This window comes from Hemitrygon akajei, chromosome 6 (genome assembly GCF_048418815.1).
Source record: "Hemitrygon akajei chromosome 6, sHemAka1.3, whole genome shotgun sequence".
Lineage (NCBI taxonomy): Eukaryota > Metazoa > Chordata > Chondrichthyes > Myliobatiformes > Dasyatidae > Hemitrygon > Hemitrygon akajei.
Window position 1 is genome coordinate 51,973,276 of NC_133129.1, and position 27,269 is coordinate 52,000,544.

The following is a 27,269-nucleotide window of genomic DNA, read 5'->3' on the forward strand; positions in this document are numbered from 1 at the left end:
AGCAGACAAAGTCAAACAAGCAGTGGCCTGCAAAACCCAGCCGAACCCACATCTGCCTTCACGGGCAGGTGCTAGGTAGAAACAACAATCAACATCAGAAGGTCTGGAAGTAGGAGGCTAGTCCCCCCGTGGAGGCTGTGCGTGCCACTTCCACTGGAGACTCCAGGTCCAAATGGGCAGGCTTGATATGATCCACAGAAACACTGTCTGGTATACGTCCAAAGTCCAGCATAAAAAAACTTAACTGCCGCTTCCAACACGTGGAATGGGCCATCATAAGGCAGCCTAGCCTCAGGGACCCGAATGTCCATCGTAATGCACAAACACATACTTTGCCTCCCGCAGACCCGGCAACAGATGCAACCACGGCAGGCTATGCTACGTTGTGGGCACAGAGTGTAAGTTTTGGCGCTGTCCATAAAAGCCGACCACAGACCGTGGGATCATGGATGTTTGGAGAAACTCTCCCGCCACCCACAGGTGTTGCCCAAAAACGAGCTCTGCAGAAGAGGACTGAAGGTCCACCTTAGGTGCAGTCCTCAGGCCCTACATGACTCACTACGCCTAGAAACAGAGTCTGTAACAAACAACACACTGCCTGACCTGCCAACGCCCGTAGCAGCTAACAGGCGCTGGCCATTCTGTTTCCCGACTCCTTGAACCTGCAGGGTAGGTGGCACTTCTTAGCTGTCTGCTCAAACCTCGCGTGGTAGGAACACAGGTTAGGAGGCCATTGGTGAATGGCTGCATTGTTGCATGTTTAGGTGGCGGTGAAGTTGACCAGCCGCATGGTCGCTCGGGCCCTCTTAGTGACAGGAAATTTCTTGTCAGCCTCTCTTGCTAGAGCCTGGAGGTCTTTGAGGGGAGAGCCAGCCAGGGCTGACCGCACCTCACCTGGTAATTGTTACAGGAAAAACTCTCTGAAGATGAAACATGGCTGGAGTCTGCCAAGGAGGGACCAGTGGTCCATCTACTCCAACGGCCTGGAGTCGCCTAAGCCGGGCAGTGAGAGGAGCCGCCAGGCGCGCTCAGACTCAGAAAGTTCCGAAGTCTCTAGAAGGAGTTGCTTAAGTCTCGTGCCTGCCGACTGCCTGGTGCTGCTGTACGACGCTCATCACTCTGGTTGCCCTAGAGCTGTCTAACACTGCGATGACATAGTGATATTTCATGTTGTCTTGCAAGATTCCCCGTGATGCAAACTGGGCCTCTATCTGAGCGAACCAAACGGCAGCGTGTACCTGTCAGAATTCAGGGAGCTTGACAGTAACAGCATTTGCAGTCATGATTGTAAAATCACTCTGGAGTTGTCTAGAGGAGCATCAGGGTCGCCAGTGTAGGAGCGTCGACAAAAATCGACACGAGTGTTATTACTTTTAGCACACACTTTATTAGGACTTAACAAATGGTGACAGATATTTGAAAACTCCCCACCCCCAAAACGTAATAGTGTTCAAAGTAACATGCAACATACACAGCAAACTTAACCCTTAACAGTCTGCCAATGGAATTAAGGAGTCCATACAATTCTGGAAATCCAAAGCAATATACATAAAGTGTTGGAGGAACAGAGCAGTTCAGGCAGCATCATTGGAAATTAACAGTCGATATTTCGGGGTCTGACCCTTCTTCAGTATTCTATAAAACTGTGTATTGGTAGTGGCATCCGTCAGTCTCGAGAGACCATGGATCTGCGCCTGGAGTTTCCAGGGCACAGGCCTGAGCAGGGTTGTATGGGAGACCGGCAGTTGCCCAAGCTGCAGGCCTTCCCCTCTCCACGCCACCGATGTTGTCCAAGGGAAGGGCACTAGGACCCATGCAGCTTGGCACCAGTGATGTCGCAGAGCAATGTGTTGTTAAGTGCCTTGCTCAAGGACACAAATACGCTGCCTCAGCTGAGGCCCGAACCAGTGACCTTCAGGTTACTAGTCTGATGCCTTGCCCACTAGGCCACGCGCCAACACTAAAACTGTGCCAAAACTGTGTATTAGTTCCTAATATCTATCAGTGGAGGAATTAACACTGCCATGTTCTTTTGATTGATTGTAAATTTAAAAAATCAGCGCAGACATCTAGTGCAAATAATGAACTGCCTTCATACAATTGCATCCTCCAAATCTTCATTTTCATTGTAACATTCAAGATGATTGTCAATAACTTTAAAATCTTTATAGTTTGCAACTGTTCGAAGCAGTGAAATAATTTAGTTTTCACTCCCAGCCATTTCTGGCATCCCGAAGCCTGAATGCTTGAAACCGCAGCGAGCAAAACAATTCTGAATTGTCTTATTGCTCATTTCTTGACAAGTATCAGTGACTAAAATCACTGCTTTTTGAACATAAATACATGCAAATGATGCTATTTAACAACTTTTCTAAACATGGTGCTATGTCTAACTGCCACACAAGCACACACGACTGATGCTAGCTGGAAACTTTTCGGTAACAGTCGCCTGTCCCAATTAAGTGGCATATAGTAACCCTAGCAACTGAATGGAGTCCCACCTATTTTTTGTTGTGTGAGAGAGTGAGTGGGAGGGAGAGAGGGAGAGAGAGAGAGAGAGTGGGAGAGAGAGAGAGTGGGAGAGAGAGAGAGAGAGAGAGTGTGAGTGTGTGTGTGTGTGTGTGTGTGTGTGTGTGTGTGTGTGTGTATACGTACACACACATACATATCTCAGCCTCATAGACAGATCACAGGGTTGCCAGTTGACGCAGGGTTATTTAGAAGTGTAGGTTTATTCTCCCTTACAAAGTGTTTGTAAAAGGCAGGAGTGCAGCATCAAAGCCTCGTATCCATCTATTATGTTAGGTTTCGCCTTGTAGGAAGTGACAGCCTGCAAACTTGTATCCACTTCAGAATGTTGTTCTAAATCTATTTCAGATATCTCCTGGCTTATGTTTCTCTTCTCATTGTACCTATCAGATGCAACACAAATTCCTGCTACATGCAAGTCCAGCACCAATGCGGCAGTATTTGTTTATACCTGTCCTGGATTGCCAGTGAGGACTGCACTGCTCAGCTCAGGCCCAGCCCTGGCTTTTATCATGCTGAGCAGTAGTGGGCTCTGAGCAACAGAGAGCAGGGTGGGGGGGGGAGGGTTGGCAGGGGGAAGAGCGAGGGAGAGAGAGGGAGGGGTATAGTGGAAGGGGGGTGTAGAGCGAGGGGGAGCGCGGGGGTGGGGGGGGGGTGGGAGAGAAACCCAGAGGGAAAAAGAGCCAGGGGAAAAGAGAAAGGAATAGCAATGAGGCATAAGAAATACTACGTTCCAGAGAAATTAACCAAAAGATGAATGAATTAGGACAAGCCAAAGGATTGTTATGAACAAAGAGAATTTTAAAAATTTAAGTTTATAAGCCTAAAAGTTTCTATTGGACAAGCCAAAAACATTGTTATTCCATTATTCAAGGTGCAATTAAAGTTATTTTTCAATTACATGTTTAATTAAAATTAGTTTCTTAAATTTGACTATTCAGTTTGACGTTATTTTAGAAGGGTAATCTGATGCTGTTTTATTAACTGAGTCAAACAGGAATTCATTACTGAAGATAAATGCTTGATACTCATCTGTAGTCTATTATCTGTGAGTGACCTGATTTTACACATCCATCTACAAGGATATGGACATCGCTTGCAAGATGCATCTGGGAATTTGTTGAGAAGTTGAGAGTCCTGAACTGCTGGTGTTACTCTGGTGACAGAGTCCTACAATGGTCTTGGATTAAGGTTTCCACAATTTACAGCTGGTTAGAATGAAGAAAATCTAGGATGGTGGGTGACCTGGAATAAATACAGACTTTGTGGTGCTGCAGTTGCTAGTGGAAAGTTATGGGTTTTGGAGAGACAAGAATACAAATGTTGGAATCTGGAGCAGCAAGCAATCTGCTGGAGGAACTCATCGGGTCGAACGGCCTCAGTGGGGGAAAGAAAATGTCGACTTTTTCAGGTTAAAGCCTTGCATTACGTCTGAGAGTGGAGAAGAGAGATGGTCAGTATAAAAAGGAGAGGGGAAGTGGTGAGACAGGAACCTGATTTGAATGATGGATTGAGGAGGGATGAAAGATGACTGCTGGGTTTCACCAGGCAGGGGAAAGGAGGGCTGGAGTTGGCAGGTGAATGTTATTTGCTCCAGATTCCAGCATCTACAGCCTCTTGTGTCTTCGGACAGAAGCCAGGAGTTTAGGAGAGGCTGCTGAAATAGATTTGAGTAGCATTTTCCAAAGGAAACAAGTTGTAGGGCTGATGGAGGAAGTGCACGATAGAGATGGCGAATAGGACACTAATCTAGGGAACTGCTCTGACTTGATGCTGTCATTTCTGTGTGTTTTGCAAGCAACTCCCATGCAGGCAAGTAGAGAGTTTCCCATCACTATATTGCTTTGGAGAATCAAGATTCAAGTCACTATCCACAGAATACCCAGCTTTTGACCTGCTCCTGCAGCTACTGTCTTCACTCATTTCATTTTCACCAGGGCTCTTTGATGGCAGAGTAAGTTACTCGCTGTCTTCATGCCAAGGCCAGTGAACTTCACCTCCCCTTTACAATTCAACTCTCGTGCAAAGTCTTAGACTGAACACGAGCTGAATGACAAACATGATGGCAAGAAACCATTTATTGTTTTCAGTAGGTGCGCTGTAGCATGGTTCTTAGTAAATTAAAGGTAGCTTAAATATTTATGAAATTGGAACATGATGCTCATGAATGTCAATGTATTTAAAATAAGCAGCTTTACTTGTTACCCTCCTTGGAGGCATCCAAACAGACAATTCTCTGTGATTCATCTGATGCCTAGAATGGGAGTTGTACTCATCTTTAGTTCCATGGTTTTGGAACCAGCTCAAAAACCAAACAAGATCAACGTAACCTGATCATCTGCACTGAAGACTTCTCATTTCTTGTGCTGAAGGCACTGAATTCAGCTGAACTGTGGCACAGGAGCTGGCATAAGCTGAACTTGCTCACTTAAATCAGAGTTTACAGTTATGAAATCACCAGAACAAGTTACTATCAACAAAGGTTATGTGCTTTCCTGGATATATTACTGAACCCAAATCAGTTTTCTTTGGCTTCCTTAAGGAAACAAAAAGAGAGAAAATTTTTCTCCCTTTTTTGGTCTAATTCAGGTGGAGTACAAACAAACAAGTTATAAATATAGGACAAATTAAGCAGGTGCACACTTCAAGAAATATTTGTTCAGAATCTCAATTTTAAAATGAAATCAATGTTTGGACTTATTAGAAATAATGGAAGTGATAAAATCAGAGTATTTTAAATTAAATTTGTGCATATACAACATGCTCACCATTTTTCTAAAATATCTTGCTTTGTTTATGACTGATTATCTACTCCAAAATCCGCAGTGATTTGTTTTTAATTTTATGATTCTCCTGTGATCCAGGTTGTGAACCTGATTGCTTCATTTTGCATCACATCTGGCCAACAGAAATAATCCACTATTAGCCATCAATAAGATTAAATCAAAATGTCTTTAAAGCTATGTTCCAATGTTATTGAATGATGGTAGCTAGGATTGTATTATTGTAGCAATAGACTCTGCAAATCAGCTGACTGTTATTGCCTTTGTACAGAGTCATGATACAGGACAGGTTCTTTGGCCACCAAGTTCGTGCCAACCATTAGCCAGCCATGTACTCTAATCCTACATTAACCCTATATTTTTATATTCTGTCCAATATAAACTCTGCGGATTCTACCACTCACCTACACACCTGGGACATTATACAGTCACCAACTAACCCAGCAATCTGCACGTGAGAGGAAACCAAAGCACCCAGGCAAAACCCATGTAGTCACAGGGAGAACGTGCAAACTCCACACAGTGTACCTGGAGTCACGATTGAACCTGCAGTAGGTCTTTGCCTCTCTGAGGGATCTGCACAGCTGGCTCTGCCACTGTGCCATCTTTAGGGGCACAGTACATTATGCATTAAGAACATAATATAAATATTGGTTCCTTAAGGTTGTTATAGTATCCTAATCCTTATGGTCTTATAGCTGGGGGAAGTAATGGAGACAAGCTCCCACTACCTATTAAATGCTCCCAATGGCATGCGACTCAAATATTCTCTGACTGCCAAGTCCAGCTCCTGGTCTTCAAGTGTGGCTTAGCTACCAAGCCCAGTGGAACCATTTCTGCTGACGGGGGAAGGGGCACAAGCAGCTTTAACCCAGTCACTGTGGGAGGACCGGGCTCTTCAGCAGTAGCTGGCAGCTCACCTCGGAGAAGGAAAACTCTGATTTCACAACTCCACTATCTTGCAGCTGTACCCACTCATGGTGAAGGCTTCAGGAGTAAACCCCCCAAAAAAAATCTACAGCTGGAGTCCCTAAGGCAGTCCTACATTGAGTTTAACGAGTTTAACACGGACTGGCACGGTTATTACACAACTATTGCCAAACGGCATCAGATTCTGCCGTTCCTTTGGATACATCGGCTGCATACAGAGGGGGAGGTGGGGGTATGGGCAACAGCTTGCTCTCTTTATTGTACTGCCCTTGCTTGCATACCACATTGGCAGTAGGGCTGCAATGTCCATGGTCGACAGCGACCAATGGAGGGCCTCATAAAACTGAACAGAAGAGCACAACACATCCTTCAACTCATCACATCTGTGCTGACCACGATATCAATTTGATCAATCACATCTGTTTGCAAATGGTCTCTATCCATCTGCTCCTTGCATATCCGCGAACCTGTCTCACGGCTTCTTAATCATGGCTATCATATCTGCTGCCAGCCCTCCCGTGGTAGCCCCATCAAGAATCCTACCATTGCTGCATTTTAAAAAAACTGTCGAACGAATCTCCTTTAAAATCTCCCCCTCTCACATTAAACCTCTGCCCTCTAGAATTTGATGTTTTAACCTTGGGGGAGAAAAGTGACTCTGACCCTATCTAAGCCTGTAATAAAGTTATATGGCTCTTTCCAGATGCTCATCAGCCTTCGACAGACCAGTGCCTCTGATTGAGACCAGGACATTTCAATGCTTTGTGACTTACGAAGCCCAGTTAAAATGTTGTCATCAGTGAAAGGTAGGAAACCCAGCAGCAGCAAGACTGGTTTGTAACAACAACCAGTTAATATTTTGGAGATGATTGCTGTGGGTAAAGTATTGATCAGTATATTGGAAAAATTTTTGAAAATCGTACCACCAAATCTTTTAAATTCCTTTTAGAATGTACATGAGACCTTGTTATGTGCCTTAATTAGACATTTGATATCCTTGACAGTATAGATGTCCCTGAGCCTGACATTAATATATACCATGTCCTGAAAATTGTGCATGAAACCTCTGGGCTCTGTCTCAAAACCATAACTTTGAAAACCCAAGGTAAGAACGCCTCCAACAGAACCATAGGTGACTCACAATAAGGACAGTTACAATGAACTAATGTATAAACTTTCTTCCTGATGTCAACCCTAGTATACAATTCTGAGAGAAATCAAGATACATATTTGATAAATTTCTAAGTTAACAAATTTCACAGCACACGCCGGTGATAACAAACCTGACTCTGATTGATTCCTTTGAAAAGAGATCAAAGCTATAAGACAGATTGATAAAGGAAAGAACCAACGACCAGAAGCTCCACTGATAGCCAAAATCTGGAAGAGATACCTCCATTCTCTAAGCTACTTAAGCACAGTGGAGTTTGTGGAGATAATATCCAGATACCACCACACATTTGGACATCTTGCTTTGGTCCATCTGGGTCCACTGGAACTAAAAGCACAAACACAGCCTGAGGCAATTAATTTTCAGAAGAGATATAAGGTGATGTTTTGTAGGCTGCTCACAAACTACTGACAATTCTACTAAATATAGTTGCTCTGCACTTTGATAACTGCAACCCACAGCCTGTAATTTTCCTTTAAGAGATATACGTTTGAACTGTCTGAACGATCTAGCATTGTTACGGTGTCCCAAATGAGTCAGCAGACTGGACTCTCAAGAACACATGCTCTGGTGTCGCCGCAGCGGCCACTGCTAGAATGGACTTCAGACCAGATTAAAGTGTTGAAGCCTCGGAGTGGAAAACAAACTGATGTTTAGCCAACTTAAGTGCTAAACCAGATTAAAAATATTAAAACACTGAGGGCAAGACTGAAAAATGAAACGGTGTTCAGCTCACTTCTCCATGTCAGCCAAGATGCCTCATCTGAGTCCATCCCATCTGCCTGGGTTTGACCCGACTATCTCTCCTCTTGCTAATATCATCATGCACAAGGTGCAGGGGTCTTGGGTCCCATGCCACCAGGTTTGGAAGCAGTTGCTGCCCTGCAGACACTGGGCTCCCAGACTGGGTTCACTCACCCTCAGAGCTGAACTGACTCTGCAGCTGTGCACTCACTTCGGGACACTGCAGCTCATGTTCTAAGTATTAGTTGTTTACTTTTTTATGATTTGCAAGATTTGTTCTTCTTTCGCACATTGATCGTTTGTTGCTCTTTCTCATGCGTGATTTATCACAGATTCTGTTCTGTTTCTGTGTTTTACGGCTCTCTGCAAGAAGATGCTGTACATGCTATACATACTTCGATAAGTTTACTACAAACTTACAGCACAAAAAGATTTTCTGTAGCACACCAATGCTCATTTCTACTTATCTGAATGGCAAAGCCCAAGTACAGCACAGAATTGGAACAATGTCCACAAAAGAAAAGAGAATCAAAAGAAAAGTAATCTACATTATCAGTGGATCAGATTTCACACTGAAATGAAAAAAAATCCAAAGTAATAAAGAATAGAGTGGTGGAAAGCATTGTAAATCAATAGCCAGTACCCAAGTACAGAGAACAAAAAAAAACTGCAGAAGTGTGAAATAGAAACAAAAAATTATAGAAATACATGTATCAGACTGTTCTTTATTGACTGCAGCTCGGCATTCAGCACAATCATCCCCTCAGAACCATTCAATAAGTTTCAATACGCTGGCCTCAATACCTCCCTGTGCAACTGGATCCTTGATTTTCTCACTTGCAGACCCCAGTCAGTTTGGATTGACAACATCTCCTCCACAATCTCCATCAGCACAAGTGCATCACAAGGCTGCGTGCTTAGCCCCTGCTCTACTCGTGTTATACTTATGACTGTGAGGCTAAGCACAGCTCTGATACCATATTTAAGTTCATTGATGACACCCGTCATGGGCCAAACCAAAGGTGGTGATGAATCAGCATATAGGATATACAGTACTATGCAAAAATCTTAGGCACCCTAAATTTTTATTAAAAAATTGTTTTAGATGGTTATTTTTTGTCTTCTGCATTAGTGTGTTGGTAAAAATGAGCAAGTTTTAGATGTTCAAACATTAATTTTCTGAAAGGTTAAACATTACAGAGAAAGTTCTGTGTTTCATTAAATAAAATAACATGTTAAGTAACAGATCACTTTTCAAAAAAAACTTGTTTACTTTGTAGGTATACAAACAAAGATAACAACAGGTGCTAGTGATCAATTGCATAATGAGTTGAATGAACTAAACTAATAAGCTGAAACAGAATAGGTGCAGAAGGAATCAAACTGGTTGAAGGAAAACCAAACTGAAAGGTGATGGTGTAGCAGATATGACAGTTTAGCCTTAAAAATCAATTCCTATGCAATGGCAAGAGCAATAGCAAAGAGTCGAAAGGTGGTCATCCTGCATCTGCAAGGTCTCTCTCAAGCAGAAATTTCATGGCAGACAGGAGTTTCAAGATGTGCTGTTCAAGCTCTTCTGAAGAAGCACAAAGAAACGGACAAGGCTGAGAACCAGAAGCACGGTGGTCAGCCACAGGATCTGAATCAGCAGAGGAGACATATATCAAAATGACGTCCTAAATCAGAAGTCCAGAACTACTATCATCTCTGAACTCACAGAAACCACCAGATCCAAGTACACTGCTCTACAGTCCGGAGAAGTCTTATCAGAAATTATGTTCATAGAAGAGTGATGAGTCTAAATTTGAAATATTTGGCTCAAACAGGAAGCAGTCTGTCTGTAGAAGAGCTGGAGAGCAGTACATGGATGAGAGTCTTCAGCAAACAGTGAAGCACGGCAGAGGTCCCCTGCCGGTTTGAGGTAGCATTTCTGCAAATGCAGTTGGTGATGTGGTCAGTATTAATGGTATCCTCAATGCTGAGAAGTGCAAGCAGGTTCTCATCCATCACACAATGCCATCAGAGAGGTGTCTGATTGGCGTCAACTTCATCTGCAACAGAGCAATGACCCCAAACACACGGCCAAGGTCATAAAAAAATATTCAGTGAGAAAAAGAACACGGAGTTCTGCAACATATGGTGTGGTCTCCACAGAACCCTGATCTCAACATCATCGAGACTATCTGGGATTACCTGGAGAGACAGTAGCAAGCCAAAGACTGCAGAAGAACTCTGGCTAGTTCTCCAAGATGCTTGGAACAACCCACTAGTTGATTATTTTCTTTTATAAAATTGCACAACAGTTTTGTGCAGTTTTATAAGAAAATTGATGCTGTTTGAAAGACAAAGTGTGGTCACCAAATATTCATTTGATTTAGTTTTTTACTGTTTAACATTCTTTATAGTAAATATGCATTTCATTTTTTAATGAATTTTTTATTTTTATAGATTTTTTTTACATGTGCTTAAGACTTTTTCACAATACTATATACTGTATATAGCATGGAACTATATACATATAAACACACACATCTACATATAAAATGTATATATAAATACATATAAAATCTGGCTGAGTGGTGCCACAACAAGATCTCACTCAAATGTTGGAGCTTATTTATTGAATTCAGGAGGAGGAAATTGGGGATCCATGAGCCAGCCCCCATCAGGGAATCAGAGGTAAAGGGGGTCAGCAACTTTAAATATATCAGTGGTATCGTTTTAGTGATCTGTCCTGGGTCCAGCATGTAAGTGCTCTCATGAAGATAACACAGCAGTGCCTCTACTTTCTTAGAAATTTGTGAAAATTTGTCATGTCATCTAAAACTCTGACTAACTTCTATATACGTGCAGTGAAGATTGTATTGACTAGTCGCGTCATGGACTGGTATGGAAACATCAATATCCTTGAATGGACATTCAAAAAGCCTACAAAAAGAAGTGGATACAACACAGTCCATCGCAGGTAAAGCCCTTCCCACCACTGAGCACACCTACACTGAGCGCTGTTGCAGGAAAACAGCATCCATCAAGGACCCCAATCATCCAGGTCATGCTCTCTTCTTGCTGCTGCCATCAGGAAGTAGGTACTGAAACTTCAGGACCTACACCACCAGGCTCTGGATTGGTTATTATTACTGCTCAACCATCAAACTCTTGAAGCAGACGGGATAATTGAACTCAACTTCACTCACCCCTTTTCTGAACTGTTCCCATAACCTATGGAATCAATGTCAAGGAATCTTCTACTCATTTTCACAATATTTCTTGCTTGCTTATTTAAGTATTTATTTTTAATTTTATTTTGTATTTGCCTGGTTTGTTGTCTTTTGCATGTTGGTTGTTTGTCCATCAAGATGGGTGTGGTCTTTCATTAGCTCCGTTATGGTTATTGGATTGATTGAGTTTGCTCACAAGAAAATGAATCTCAGGGTGACATATATGTACTTAGATAATAAATTTACTTTGACCTTTGAAATACTCAGCAGCCATCAATGCTGAGAGAAAAAGATCAGATAATTGATAGATAGGTACTTAATTGATCCCAAAGGAAATTATAATGTCACAGTAGCATTACAAATGCACAAATATATCTATTAGAAGAGAAGTAGAAAGAATAAAAAATAAATTACCACAGTCTAACAAGAGGGTATCATCACTTCCCTGGCTACAGGGTGATTCATTATACAGCCTAATAGCGGAGGGTAAGAATGACCTCATATAGCGCTTTTTGGAGCAGTGCAGTTGTCTTCATCTATTACTAAAAGTGCTCCTCTGTTCAGCCAAGGCAGCATGCAGAGGGTGAGAAACATTGTCCAGAATTGCCAAGATTTTCCATCAATCTGTCATCAATCAAAGATGTTAAAAGTGATTCAGTTTCCACTGATGCTGGCTGGCATGCTGGGTTTATTAAGATTTTTTTTCTTGTGCCCATCGGTTTATGCTGTAAGGTTAAGATTCAAGAAAAACTCTTTAAAGAACATAAAGTATGCCAACACATGGCTCTATAACTGGGAACATGTAAAATAATTCCACGTTCATTTTGATTTCATGAAAACTTTGTTTCCATGGTAAATCACAAACAACAGAGTATAACTGCGTGTACCACAGAGCTAGATATGATTTACTAATTGATTTACAGTAGATTTGCTATCCTAAAATAAAATTGCCAATACTAATCAGTGTAATATTATAGCAAAAATTGTGGGAGTTATTTTTGCCTTGAATAGATGTATCCTAATTGAAAAACTATTCAGAAGGATGAGGTGAGGGATCTCATTGAAAACTTTCAAATGTTGAAAGGCCTAGACAGAGTAGATGTGGAAAGCATGTTTCCCATGGTGGGAGAGTCTAAGTTAAGAGGGCACAGACTCAGGATAGGGGGTACCCTTCCAAAACAGAGATGCAGAGAAATTTCTTGAGCCAAAGGCTGGTGAATTTGTGGAATTTGTTGCCACATGCAGCTGTGAAGGCCAAGTTGTTGGTGTGTTTGATAGATACTTGGTTGGACATGGCATCAAAGGTTACGGGGAGAAGGTCAGGAACTGGGGTTGAGGGGGAGATAGAAAAAATGATCAGCCATGATTGAATGGCAGAGCAGACTCGATGGGTCAGATGGCCTAATTCTGCTCCTGTGTCTCGTGGTCTTATTCGGATTACATGGAGAGGAAGGAAATTCAATTCTGTTGAATTTAAAATTCACATGCCGGCTTATCGGAATCCCAAGGCTGCCATCTGGAATCTGTACTAGAAGGTGAAGCTTTCCAAAACAGTAAGGCTTAGGTTCAAAGTGGCACAATAGGTTTAAGGAAAGTTACTTAAAAGGGTTTAAGGGCTTAGCACGTCTTATACCAATTTACTACCCTGCTGACATTTATATCCATCGGATGCCTGGATCTGTTTAACTCACCTGCATAAGCTTCAACATTTAGAATGTTTCCTTCACAAAGAAGATGAAGCCTTTGAAACACCAAGTGGGCTGCAATTTTTTGTTGTAATGTTCCAAAAGGTTTGAGCATACAGAATTCTTAAGTCTCTTTCACCAGCACCAGGTCATTAACTGTTGTGGCTTCATTTTTTGCTGCTTATAAGAACATACGCCAAAGTGTCAATAAAGCCAGTGGCAGCAAAAGGGAAAATAAGTGTTCCCTGTTGCTTTCTTGAGTATAGGAGGCAGTGGATTTGGTTAGCTCTTGGACTATAGTCAACAGGGGTTGGATCACAGTACAAGAGGCCCAAGTTCCACTCTTACCTTGGGTATCATCTAACTGGATTTAGCTCCTCAACTTAGAGATACAGTATGCTAACAAGCCTTTCCGGCCCGACGAGCGCACCCTGCCCAATTACACCTATGTGACCAATTAACTCACTAACCCATATATTTTAGGAATGTGGGAGGAAACCTGAGTACCTAGAGGAAAACCACACATTCATGGGGAGAACATAAAAACTCCTTGCAGACAACAAGGGGAACTGAACCCTGGTCACAGGTGCTGTACAGCAATGTGCCAACTGTTATACTACAGTGTTGACCCAAGTTTGCCCATTCTCTCTGTGATGCTCTGGGATTCTCCCCCAGGTGCTCCTACTTTCAGCCACAGCCCAAAGACAAGCTGGTATAATGCTGTATAATGCACCCCTTGGTGCAGATTAATGACCAAAAGGGAACTAATAGACATGTGAAAGAGACAAGTTACAGGGAGTTCAGGCCACGAGAGTGTGATTGATATGATTCCTTCCATGCAACTGGTGGATTCAGTGGTTTCCTTCAGTGTCATTGTATGAATAACTTGGGATCACGGGCAGAATGTTATTTCTCAAATCCTTATATCCTCTTGGTCAGGTGCAAGAAGAAATCCCGGATTTCTTTTGAAAGTTGCTCATCCAATGCATTAGATTTGTGTGGAAAGGAAGGTAATCATGGCTGTTATATTGTTCAAACATCCAGCTACACTTCTTCACTCACCTTTTCAAAGACAAATTCCCAAACAAGCCACCTCTGCATTTGCCAAATGGTGTCGTGTCTAAAGCTGCAACCACAATATCTCAATCACTTAACCCAGTTCATGTTGGCCTGGGCCTTGCAGAAGTATCCAAGCACATGCGTGTGTGGAGATCAGTGATTGTCTGGGAGAAGACAGAGGTGATGACTAAAGGGCAACACACTTGTTCGTGGCACTTCATAATAACCCAGAAGGCTTCCCCATTGTGAGAAAAACAAGTATAATCACTCGGTAAATGAAAATCAAAGAAAAACTGCAGGTACTGGAAATCTGAAATAAAAACTTAAACTGTCAGAAATATTCATCTGGTCAGGCTTCAGGTCTGAGGCCTGTTTTCAGAAGAGACCCGTTCTCAGGTCCACCTGAGGTGATCAAGTTGACTTAGACTTTTATTAAAGCAGAACTAGTGGATATTTAAAAGTTTAGATGTGCAAACTTGAATAAAACTAATCAAGTTTACTGTATTGAGAATGGTCACAATTTCAAAGTTGTTTATGGGTGTAAAGATGTGAGTAATCTACAATGTAACAGCTGAAGCTGGCTATCATCAAGGACTGAAGTCACTCAGCTCAATTTAGCCAAATTAGTGCTTGCAACATGGGAGAGAGAGGAAAAAAACCCTTCCATCCCTGCAAGTATCACTGGAAGATGATATTTTTCTTATCTCATGTCTGGTGTATGTTCCTTCTCACCTGAAACCCAGTCTCACGATTATTTACAACATGCTCAAATTCATCTTCAGCTGTATTTTTGAGAGAAATACCAGTGGGAGCTGGTGATAACTGATGCAATTTTCACTTGCATCTTTTCTGCTCCACCTTCAGTGTCAGATGTCTAAAGTGACTACAGGGGCAGATGATCAATGCTGATCTAAATCTCTATTTCAGGAACATAGAGTTCTGAAGCACCCCGACAGTCGTACTGGGCACGCACAACAGCATTATCAGTCAATGGGGTCAGCACTTGGCAAAGTACCCTATCCTCGTTATATGTGTCTTCAGACAATGCAAATTCACAGTTATGCGTCAAACCTATTTCTACCAACTTCTCCTTATACGAGTCCAAAGCTCAGTTATGCAAGGCTGTTGGGACGAGAAGCACCACTTTCCTGCCAATACAAGTCACGTGCACGCGCCTCACGGTCTCACTCCCGCCTGTCTCGCATTGGTTTTGGCAGCGTGTGGATAAGCTGAAACACACTTACATAAGTAAGGATGAAAAGACTGCGTCAGGTTTCAAGGCAGTAAAGGATAGGTTGACTCTGCTTACGTGCAAAATTGGTGGAGAAGGATTCTCAGATCTCAAGACTGCTGACGTGGTAGAACCCCTGGATTCTCATAATGAAGAAATAAGTGTGGATGACCTTCTGCATTTAACTCAGACTGAAGGTGATAACAATGAAGAAGAATGTGTCGATTTGCAGGTGAAGGATTTTACGGTGAAGCAACTGGCAGAATTTTTTTAAGGCTGGGGAACACTTGGCACAAACGGCGATGAACATGGACCCAAGTTTAGAATGGGGTCAGCATTTCAGTCATTCCCTGCAGTCAATCCTTCTTCCCTACAAGCAAATTTATGCCAAAAAAACAAAATGCTGCCAAGCAAAACACCCCTCACCACTTTCTTCAAACCGTTGTCATCTCCTGCTGCCAGCAGTTCTGAGAGTTCTCTGAGTCTTCTTTCACCCCTTGCTGTCCTTGATGATCCTGATGACCCACAACCATCCACCTCATCCATGTAAATCTGCCCGACACCACTGCACAACCACTCATCTCCCGGAGCCAACACACCTGTCACTGTTGGTGAGGATTGTAAACTCTAGTATGTTAACTTTCTATGATTTATTATGTTGAATGTTACCTTAAATTGATGAAATTTGATACAAATGTTGCCTTCTGGTACTGCTTTTGTGTCATATTGGTATGAGAATGTGAATAAATTACAGATAAAACATATTTAGGAAGCCCTCCAGAATGCATCCCTATTTTCTCCATTTAAGTAATTATTCACATTACACGTTTTCCATACAATGCGTCAACTGCGAGGAACGTACCCCCGCAAATAATGAGGATAGGGTGTAGCAACATTAAACTCAACACAGATTTGTTACTATCACAACAAGCAGGAAGAGTCCATTTGACACTTTAGTTAGTGTGCATGAACCCTCAAAATCATCTTTCCAAATGGATCACTACCACTGTAAAGAAGTATCTCCAGAATAGTTCCAATCTGTTCCCCACTGACAGCTTGTCCTTCATATGGATCATTCTATCAAAATGTGATATAGCTGAGAGACCACTGCCCTGAAAACCAACTACTAAGAGAGGTCATCACAAAAAATATATTGTGTATTTCCGTCAAGACTGACGCAGTCACGTGAAGATAGAAGCAAGACTGGCACGTATTGAAACAAAACATGTGGCTTATGTGAAGACATGCTGATCAAAGGATTATCATTTGGTAAGGCCACCATTCATCAACCATACACAAGAACATAAGCACTTGAGAGATTGGTTGATCAAAGTCATAAGCTCAGCAAATTTTGAACAAAAAATAGCAAAATGAAAATGCAAGCTTAGCATATGGTAAAATCTGCAGAAAGTAATCTCCAGTGCAAAATTTATTATTTGACAAATAGTGATTTACTGCTGATGACTGGAGAAAAAAAATCATAAAGTATGTAACAATACACTAAAGTAAGCTAAATGCAAAAGTGATTGCAATCTGGCATAGACACAAAATCAAAACTCTCTCCAAAGGATCAGATATTTGAAAAAAAAATTCAATAACACACCCTTAAGCACACAGTATCTCACTGTTTTGAGTTTCCTTGGTACACTTCTCACCATGTTAAGAAACTGCAAAATACACAACAAATGATTCTCTGCTTTCACTAAAAGTTATTTCACTTAACATTGAATGCAGAAGCTAGTTTTAGATATACATTGTGGCTCCGATGAATCCAGAACTTAATTGACACGCATTAATTGAGGAACACTGAATTCCCTGCAGAAGATTACAAATGGGGAGAAAATAGCAGAGATGGATGCAAGCCAGTGGAAACTTAAACCCTGAATAAATTTAGAAGATCCACGTTTGCTTATTTGGAAATAGTGTAACCTCTGGTTGATGAACTAATTAGGTACTTCAATTGTTTGAAAATATCATAACTAATCCAATAATTACTGCATTCCTTTACATTTTTGGAAAAAAAACTATTTGATCAATATTATAAGCATGCAATTTTACTTTGTCATTCATTAAAATAAACCCCAGCCAATGATATTCTTAACTTTATGAGATATATAATATATTTAGATTTTATCCTTGCCCAATCCAAGAAGCTTAAGTTCCAAAATGACCATACATTATTTAGACATCAGCAATGTTATTACAAACTAACACAAAAGTAAGTGAAAGGCTTCCTCGTTTTCACTAACCTCTATTCAATGACGCTGAACTGTTGATATCTCCTGTGATGAAGGAAGATTCGGACTGCTTTCGAACCGTATCATTCCACATCCTTCTAATCCGGCTCTAGAGAAAACCACAGCACAAGACAAGTGAGTCAATTGTTCCTGTCCAGAACAGATAGTTCAATCAACAATGGAGTTCAGGACAGCCTCTGCAATTATCTGCATAACCAACCAGGCCGCATCTCTCAGACTTCTCTTAACACCTTGTCACCTCAGATTATGGAGCTGCTTACTCCCTTTCCCTTAAGCTTCCAGACACAAATATAATTGATCCAGCTCCAAATAATTCCTCTGCTAAAGAAAACAACTAAATCATTTTAAACAGGTATGCTAACACATCCCATCACAATCACATACAAATAACTAAAACAAACTAAGAGATTGTTCCATGAATCCATTTCATCCGGCAGGCACAGTAATAATAGAAGGTAATAATAATTATTATTATTTTGAGAATAATAGAAAATGTATGGCTCGTAAGAAGGCCATTCTGCCTTGCGGGTCTGTGTCAGTGATAAATTCCGGAGTAGCTCAGCTGAATCCCACATTCCTGCATTTGATCATTTGTGCCACAGGGCACAGCTATTTACATAAGTGTTCAAACATTGAAAGACTCTGAAAGATGTGCTGCCTCAAAAAGGATCTGCACCATCCAGACCATGCCCTCTTCTCCCTGCTGCCATCAGGCAGGATGAAACATGCAGCTCCACACCACGAAATTCAGGAACAGCTACTTTCCTGTGACCATCAGGTTCTTCAACAGGCCTGCACAACCCTAACACCATCTCAGTGATGGAACACTATGGACCACAACACTGCACTACCGTGTACTTGTCTCTGATTGTGTTTTGTTTTGGACTAATGTCCCGTTTTATAATCTTTATTTTTTTCTCAATCTAGGTTCCTGTGATGCTGCTGGAAACAAGTTTTTCATTGTACCTGTATCTCATCAGGCGTGTGCACATTAATTTTACCTCGTCTTGACCTGACATCCCAAATATACGTTGTAGATTAATTGTCCACTGTAAATTGGCCCCAGTGTGAAAGAGAGAAGTAAAATCTAGGTAGAGTTAATGAAAATGTGGGGAAAAAACAAAATGTAGTAAATGGTTGAAGATTAGTATAGACTCAGTGGGCTGAGTGGCCCTCTGTGTTGTATCTATGATGGCTAAAATTAACATGGCTTTATTATATTGTAGTTGAATTATTTTATTATTGAGGAGCAGATAGGGAAACAGATCATGGAAAGCTGTAATAATAAGAGTTGTCGTGAAACGAGATTTTAATTTCCCAAATATCAATTGACATCTCCCTAGAGCAAGGGGTTTAGATGGGGTGGAGCTTGTTAGGTGTGTTCAGGAAGGTTTCTTGACACAACATGTAGATAAGCCTACAAAAGGAGAGACTGTACTTGATTTGGTATTGGGAAATGAACCTGGTCAGGTGTCAGATCTCTCAGTGGGAGAGTATTTTGGAGATAGTGATCATAATTCTATCTCCTTTACAATAGCATTTGAGAGAGATAGGAACAGACAAGTTAGAAAAGCATCTAATTGGAGTAAGGAGAATTATGAGGCTATCAGGCAGGAAATTGGAAGCTTAAGTTGGGAACAGATGTTCTCAGGGAAAAGTACAGAAGAAATGTGGCAAATGTTCTGGGGATATTTGTGTGGAGTTCTGCACAGGTACATTCCAATGAGACAGGGAAGTTATGGAAGATTACAGGAACCGTGGTGTACAAAGGCTGTAATAAATCTAGCAGAGAAGAAAAGAAAAGCTTACAAAAGGTACAGAGAACTAGGTAATGTTAGAGATCTAGAAGACTGTAAGGCTAACAGGAAGCAGCTTAAAAAGGAAATTAGGAGAGCCAGAAGGGGCCATGGCTGGCAGGATTAAGGAAAACCCCAAGGCATTCTACAAGTGTGCGAAGAGCAAGAGGATAAGAAGTGAGAGAATAGGACCTATCAAGTGTGACAGTGGGAAAGTGGGCATGGAACCAGAGGAAATAGCAGAAGTACTTAATGAATACTTTACTTCAGTATTCACTATGGAAGAGGATCTTAGTGATTGTAGCGATGACTTGCAGCAGACTGAAAAACTTGAGCATGCAGATATTAAGAAAGAGGATGTGCTGGAGCTTTTGGAAAGCATCAAGTTGGATAAGTTGCCGGGACCGGATGAGATGTACACCAGGCAAGCGAGGGAGGAAATTGTTGAGCCTCTGGCAATGATCTTTGAATCGTCAATAGGGATGGGAGAGATTCCGAAGGATTGGAGGTTTGCGAATGTTGTTTCTTTATTCAAGAAAGGGAGTAGAGATAGCCCAGGAAATTATAGACCAGTGAGTCTTACTTCAGTGGTTGGTAAGTTGATGGAGAAGATCCTGAGAGGCAGGATTTATGAATATTTGGGGAGGTATAATATGATTAGGAATAGTCAGCATGGCTTTGTCAAGGGCAGGTCATGCCTTACGAGGCTGATTGAATTTTTTATGATGTGACTAAACACATTGATGCAAGAAGAGCAGTAGATGTAGTGTATATGAATTTCAGCAAGGCATTTGATGAGGTACCCCATTGCAAGGCTTATTGAGAAAGTAAGGAGGCATGGGATCCAAGGGGACATTGCTTTGTGGATCCAGAACTGGCTTGCCCACAGAAGGCAAAGAGTGGTTGTAGACGGGTCATATTCTGTATGGAGGTCGATGACCAGTGGTGTGCCTTAGGGATCTGTTCTGGGACCCTTACTCTTCGTGATTTTTATCAATAACCTGGATGAGGAAGTCGAGGGATGGGTTACTAAGTTTGCTGATGACACAAAGGTTGGAGGTGTTGTGGATAGTGTGGAGGGCTATGAGAGGTTACAGCAGGACATTGATAGGATGCAAAACTGGGCTGAGGAGTGGCAGATGGAGTTCAACCCAGGTAAGTGTGAGGTGGTTCATTTTGGTAGGTCAAATATGATGGCAGAATAGAGTATTAATGGTAAGACTCTCGGCAGTGTGAAGGATCAGAGGGATCTTGGGGTCTGAGTCCATAGGACACTCAAAGCAGCTGCACAGGTTGACTCTATGGTTAAGAAGGCATATGGTGTATTGGCCTTCATCAATCGTGGAATTGAATTTAGGAGCCGAGAGGTAATGTTGCAGCTATATAGGACCCTGGTCAGACCCCACTTGGAGTACTGTGTTCAGTTCTGGTCGCCTCACTACAGGAAGGATGTGGAAGCCATATAAACGGTGCAGAGGAGATTTACAAGGATGTTGCTTGGATTGGGGAACATGCCTTATGAAAACAGGTAGAGTGAACTTGGCCTTTTCTACGTGGAGCGACAGAGGATGAGAGGTGACATGATAGAGGTGTATACGATGATGAGAGGCATTGGTCATGTGGATAGTCAGAAGCTTTTTCCCAGGGCTGAAATGGTTTCCACAGGAGGACACCGGTTTAAGGTGCTGAGGAGTAGGTACAGAGGAGATGTCAGAGGTAAGTTGTTTTTTTTTTTACGGAGCGAGTGGTGAGTACGTGGAATGGGCTGCCGGCAATGGTGGAGGAGTTGGACATGATAAGGTCTTTTAAAGAGACTTTAGGATAAGGTACATGGAGCTTAGAAAAATAGAGAGCTGTGGGTAAGCTTAGTAATTTCTAAGGTAGGGACATGTTCGGCACAACTTTGTGGACCGAAGGGCCTGTATTGTGCTGTAGGTTTTCTATGTTTGAAACATGAATTCAGGAAGGATAGTAATGATTTTACCAAGAGCTCACAATCCCTTCCTTTTTACTTCCTCATACAGTGCCTAATAAATACACCTAAGGATTTATACAATAATATTTTAGTAACATGATCAAGGTTTTTTGAGAGTACATAAAACTTTTATACCCTGTGCTAAAGCTAAGGAAATACACATTAAGATTTCCATTTTTAAATTTTTCTTTAAGTAACTTCATTTAAATTCTGCACATCAATTTGATTTTAAATTAATTTTTAAGCTTCAGTTTGTGTTGTGAAACAGCAGGTCGCACTCCTGAATTTAGAAAGATTAATTTTTGTCCTGATGGTTTAATTGGGCTTTAACTGTGATCGCCCACAAAGATCACGTAACAAAGGATGACACACATCTGTCCAATAATGACAGCCTCACAGAAGATTTGAGATTGATCATGGGAAGTTGATTACTGGGGTGTCTTGTTACTGAGTGCTGTGAAATAAATACAGCCCAGCTTGTAGGCAGATGACATTAAATTTTCACTGAAAGGTATTAAAGATTCCATTCTTCATTTTTGCTTGCAATAAGGAAATGACTAGAGCACAGTAAAAGACTGCCACTAAAGAATAGCTGAACGTCAATTAGAATCTGATAATTATATATTTTTAAAATTTTTCTTTGTGCATATGATACTGTGAGATTGTGTGACTGGAGACTGCATATAGGAATCAGGTTGTTCAGAAAGCTCTAAAGTATCAAAATCGTATTATTTTGTTAAATGTTAAACGGGACTGTATGAGGACAATGCTGGAGGAACTCAGCAGGCCAGGCAGCATCTATGGAAAACAGTATAGTCAGGACCTGATGAAGGGTCTCAACCCAAAAGCTTAGTTCCTCTGGCGTTTTGTGTGTGTGCTTGGATTTCCAGCATCTGCAGATTTCTTGTTTGTGAAAGGACTGCATTAGGCTAGTTCGCAGTAGTCTTACTAGAAACTCAGTTGCACAGCAACTCAGTTCTGAATTGGAATATCATTGTAGCCATTTCTAGCACAAGACTGGGTTAATCACAATGTGTTTACCACAAAAAGAGGTAGCAATGCTTTGTGTGGGTAGTGAGCATCATTGATCACTCCTGGTATGCTTGCATCTTGTTGCCAAAGGTACAACAGTGCAACTAAAGAAAGGATTCTTGACCAACGCTGAGAAACTGACTAATCTCAGATTCTCCTCCATTACCTATCACCCCAAAAAGCTCCAGTGACCACCACCAGCTTGATTCTGGGCACCTCCACCCCTATACTGATCTTCAGCCTCTCCTGATCCAACCAACTGCTTCAACCTCTAGCCAGTTTAATTTAGGCTTTTTCCTCTGAATGCTGATGATCTGATAAGACATGCCTGTGATGCTGCTGCAGGATTTTCATTGCACCTGATTGTACACGTACTCATGCACGTGACAATACACTCAACTTGCCTTTTTGTGAGCTAACAGAGGATCTCAGATAAATTATTTTTAACAGTTACTTCTACTAGAAAAAAATCTACATGAAGAAAACTTGCAATTTCCATAGCAACACAATGCTAGAGGAACACAACAAGTCAGCCAGCATCTATGGAGGGAAATGAATAGTTGATTTTTCAAGCCAAGAACATTCATCAGGACTGAAAGGGAAGGGGAGGGGCAGAAACCAGAATAAAAATCTAAGGAGAGTGAAAGAAGCATAAGCTGGCAAGAAGTAGGTGAGCCCAGGTGAAGGGGAAGGTGGGTGGGTGGAAGAGGGGGATGAAAGGAAATGATGTGAAAAGTTAGGAACAAAAGTGCATTTTCTACGTTGAGGGCTTACTTGAGAGCCTGTAGAGTATCGACCGGGAGTTCGAGCACCGGATGTCTTTGCTGACCCAATAGAACTGTCCGTGCTTTTCCGACTGCAGCACTGAGTACGGAAGCATTTGCCATATTCTTTCCTCACCTAAAAAGTGTAAAAGGAACTTGCATAAAAAATCTCAGTCCTGGAACACATTAAGTTTTTGTAGTTCTGTTTATGCCACCTAGATGAATTGAACTGAGTCAATGTTATTACCAAAATCAATCAAAAAGTAGAGTCAACCTTCAATTAATATACCCATTGTATATTTTCCATCAAAAGCCTGAGATTGAAAAGACATTTATTATGGAGAAGGAAGTACACTCTCTTTACAATTATCTTGGTAGAGACACACTGCTTTGAATATGTTCCTCAGCACATGATAGGCAGGTAATTCCATAAGTGTCATTAAAGCCACACTGTCTTAAAACTGCAAATGCAATGTTCAAACCAACTCTGTAATTTTACAGGCAACAGTTTAACTTAAGGCTCTCTTTCTAATTCCGTTCTCCCATTCCATAATTATCTGATTTCCATGATTATAAGCTCTAGTCTCCTCCATGTTTAATTATAATTTTATTGTTTAACTTCCATTGTGTGTTCCTTACAGTCCTTGTATCAGTATAGAATCTCAAGATTAACGAACATCTGATGTCTTTCCTTTTTACATCCCTCTTTTGGTAAGAAGAACAGATTTGCCCACATTGGTAGAGGTGTGGGTTCCCCAGGATGCCACATAATTGTAGTAAGACATTGTCACTGATGTTCTTATATCTTCTATATGTTAGATATCAGTGACTTATTAACACTAATACTGTTCAATTTGTCACTATATAAGACACACTGCCTTTCTATTATTTCCCCAACACAATGGATGCTCACATATTTTTCCACTTATATTCCACCTGCCATGTCCTTGCCCATTCAGTTAGCTTCTCTATCTAAAAGGACAGTAAACCATATTAAACAACATAAATCTCAGTTAGTACCACTAGTGTGTGGTTTTTTTTTAAGTCAATAACATGAGATTGATATTCAGTTAACTTGAGAGTTCAGTACCATGTCGAGAATTCAAGTTAACTCAAATGAACTGAACTTGAAGCCTCTCTACATTCTCATCACAACCCACAATTCCACTCACTCGGTGACAACAGCAAACCTGGAAACACTTGTTACACTTTGTCTATTCACGCAAGTCATGAGCATAGGTTGTGAAGAGTTGGGTCATCTGTGCTTTGAGTCCTCTTCTGCTTTCTGTCCATTACCCAATCTCAATCTTCACCAGTATGTTTGCACACCCCACCAGATCTCATCTGCTTGAATTAATCTCTTCCATGGTGCATTATCAAAAAGTACATCACCTGGTTTCCCTCAACTACACACTCAAAAAACCCTCAACAATTTTTCATTTCATAAATCCAATACCCAATTCATGAATTATTTTCTAGTTTGTTTATTTCCTAACTTAAAGATCTTGGACAAACCTTAAGGTTAATCAGAACATCCAGCAAATATGAACTCCAATTCTAAGACATCTTCAAAAAATCTTACTTTCTTAGAGTAGGTTTAAGTGAGCTTTTAATGACATACTGAGCCATGATTAGTGCTTAAATAGTCTTCTAGTCCCGTAACTAATGTTATACATGTAAACTGGCATTCCTTCAAATAAATATTAAATTGTAGTCTTTGTCTCTTTAAATAATAAAACATAATTATTATTTCATTTTTAAATTACTTGTGATACTTCAACTCTTGAAACTCATGCATACCCAGTAAGAAATTTGAGCAGAACAATTATATTTTTTTTATCAGAAATTGCTAATCCAGGATGGGCTCTGCAGATAGATCCTAACCTAAATCAATTCCACTGGAGTTAAGTAAAGAAAACAAGAAAAGGTTAATACAAACTGTGAAAGCTACTATGGCAGTTTTGTGTTGTGAATGACACCCTGACTAAGGTAGGATCAAAACAGAAAAGTACTGGAAGCACTTCACATCAGGGAGCATCTGTGGAAAGAGAAACTTAACGATTCAAATCTGGGACCCTTCAGTGCAATCGGGAAAGAGAGAAAACAAAGTTACTTTTAGATAGAAGAGAAAATGCAAACGAAATATGTAGAACAATAAAAGGAGTATTTTTGATACAGTGAGGCCAGATGACTTTATGTGGCAATTAAACTGGGATTGAGATCAGATTAATGTCTTTGTCCCTTTCTCCACACATGGTGCCTGACCTACAGATTTAGCACATGGGTGACATTTAAAAAGGAATTTTAAAAAGTTTAGAAGAATATGGGTTAAATTAAGGAAAATGGGATTCGCTCAGAGATATCATGGACAAGTTGGGTTGAAGGGTCTTTTTCATTTTGTGTAACTCTGTGGAATCTATATCATACCTCCTGCTGAAGGTCTCTGATTGTAACTTAAGGGCCTTAGGGGCAAGGATCATGGAAGGTTCGCTAAGGTTGATTAATTACTTAAACGTCTATGCTGAATAGCCTCTCATAGAAGAAAGTCTTTCATAATGATAAAACTGTTAACATGGGGATTGAAAAAGATCTCACAGATGTGAGATTCACTTTGAATGTCTGCATGTTGTGAAGGATTGTATGTGGTGCTTCTAGTTATGAATATATCTTACCCATCTGGATTAAATTAATTCAAATGTCCTTGTGTTTATAAATACAGGATTAAAATGTCAAGGATGTTTTAATGACATGAATTGAAATTAAATCAATTGTGCTGAAGAAGACTTACATTTTCTAACCTTTCAAATAACATACTGTCATATTTTCTAGTCTCATTATTTTGCTATTGATCAGATGCTCACAAATGAAAGATCTGATGTTCTAATTGCTTCACCATCAAAAATCCACTAGACATACAAGTTATCCATTGTCAAGCACAAAAGAAGAATGCTGTTAAAAAGAAACTTGTTTATTTCAGTTTTGTAAAATGTTTAAGAGGCTTCAAATGCGAGTTCAGGTTTAATTGTCATTCAACCATACACAGCAATACAGCCAAACAAAATAGCATTCCTATGAGGCAAAGGTGCAAAACACAGAACGAACAGTCACACACAACATATAGCACATATAATTATGATAGCAAAATATCATAGTTATAAAATACATATACAGTGGCATGCAAAAGTTTGGGCACCCTGCATGGTCAGTATTTAGTAACAACCCCTTTGGATTTTTAACCATTCTTCCTTGCAAAAGGCCTCTAGTTCTGTGAGATTCTTGGGCTGTCTTGCATGCACTGCTCTTTTGAGGTCTATCCACAGATTTTCGATGATGTCTAGGTTTGTGAGGGCCATGGCAAAACCTTCAGTTTGCGCCTCTTGAGGTAGTCCATTGTGGATTTTGAGGTGTGTTTAGGATCATTATCCTGTTGTAGAAGCCATCCTGTTTTCATCTTCAGCTTTTTTACAGACGGTGTGATGTTTGCTTCCAGAATTTGCTGGTTTTTAATTGAATTCATTCTTCTCTCTACCAGTGAAATGCTCCCCGTGCCACTGGCTGCAACACAAGCCCAAAGCATGATCGATCCACCCCCATGCTTAACAGTTGGAGAGATGTTCTTCTCATGAAATTCTGCACCCTTTTTTCTCCAAACATACCTTTGCTCATTGTGGCCAAAACGTTCTATTTTAACTTCGTCAGCCCACAGGACTTGTTTCCAAAATGCATCAGGCTTGTTTAGATGTTCCTTTGCAAACTTCTGACGCTGAATTTTGTGGTGAGGACACAGGAAAGGTTTTCTTCTGATGACTCTTCCATGAAGGTCATATTTGTGCAGGTGTCACTGCACAGTAAAACAGTGCACCACAGAGTCTGCTAAATCTTCCTGAAGGTCTTTTGCAGTCAAACGGGGGTTTTGATTTGCCTTTCTAGCAATCCTACGAGCAGTTCTCTTGGAAAGTTTTCTTGGTCTTCCAGACCTCAACTTGACCTCCACTGTTCCTGTTAACTGCCATTTCTTAATTACATTACGAACTGAGGAAATGACTACCTGAAAATGCTTTGCTATCTTCTTATAGCCTTCCCCTGCTTTGTGG

At 40.9% G+C, this 27,269-nt stretch overlaps 1 protein-coding gene across 14 annotated transcripts in view; it reads right to left on the bottom strand.

Moving 5' to 3' along the window:
• Nucleotides 1–27,269, bottom strand: part of LOC140729065 (adhesion G protein-coupled receptor L3-like) — a 558,770-nt gene that overhangs the window by 30,206 nt on the left and 501,295 nt on the right. For all 14 annotated transcript variants that reach the window (XM_073048349.1, XM_073048350.1, XM_073048353.1 and 11 more), the window contains 2 exons: nucleotides 23,186–23,311; nucleotides 17,600–17,696 (listed from right to left, as the gene is read on the bottom strand). In XM_073048349.1, the coding sequence (XP_072904450.1) occupies nucleotides 17,600–17,696; nucleotides 23,186–23,311 (223 nt within the window). The remainder of the gene's footprint in view (nucleotides 1–17,599; nucleotides 17,697–23,185; nucleotides 23,312–27,269) is intronic.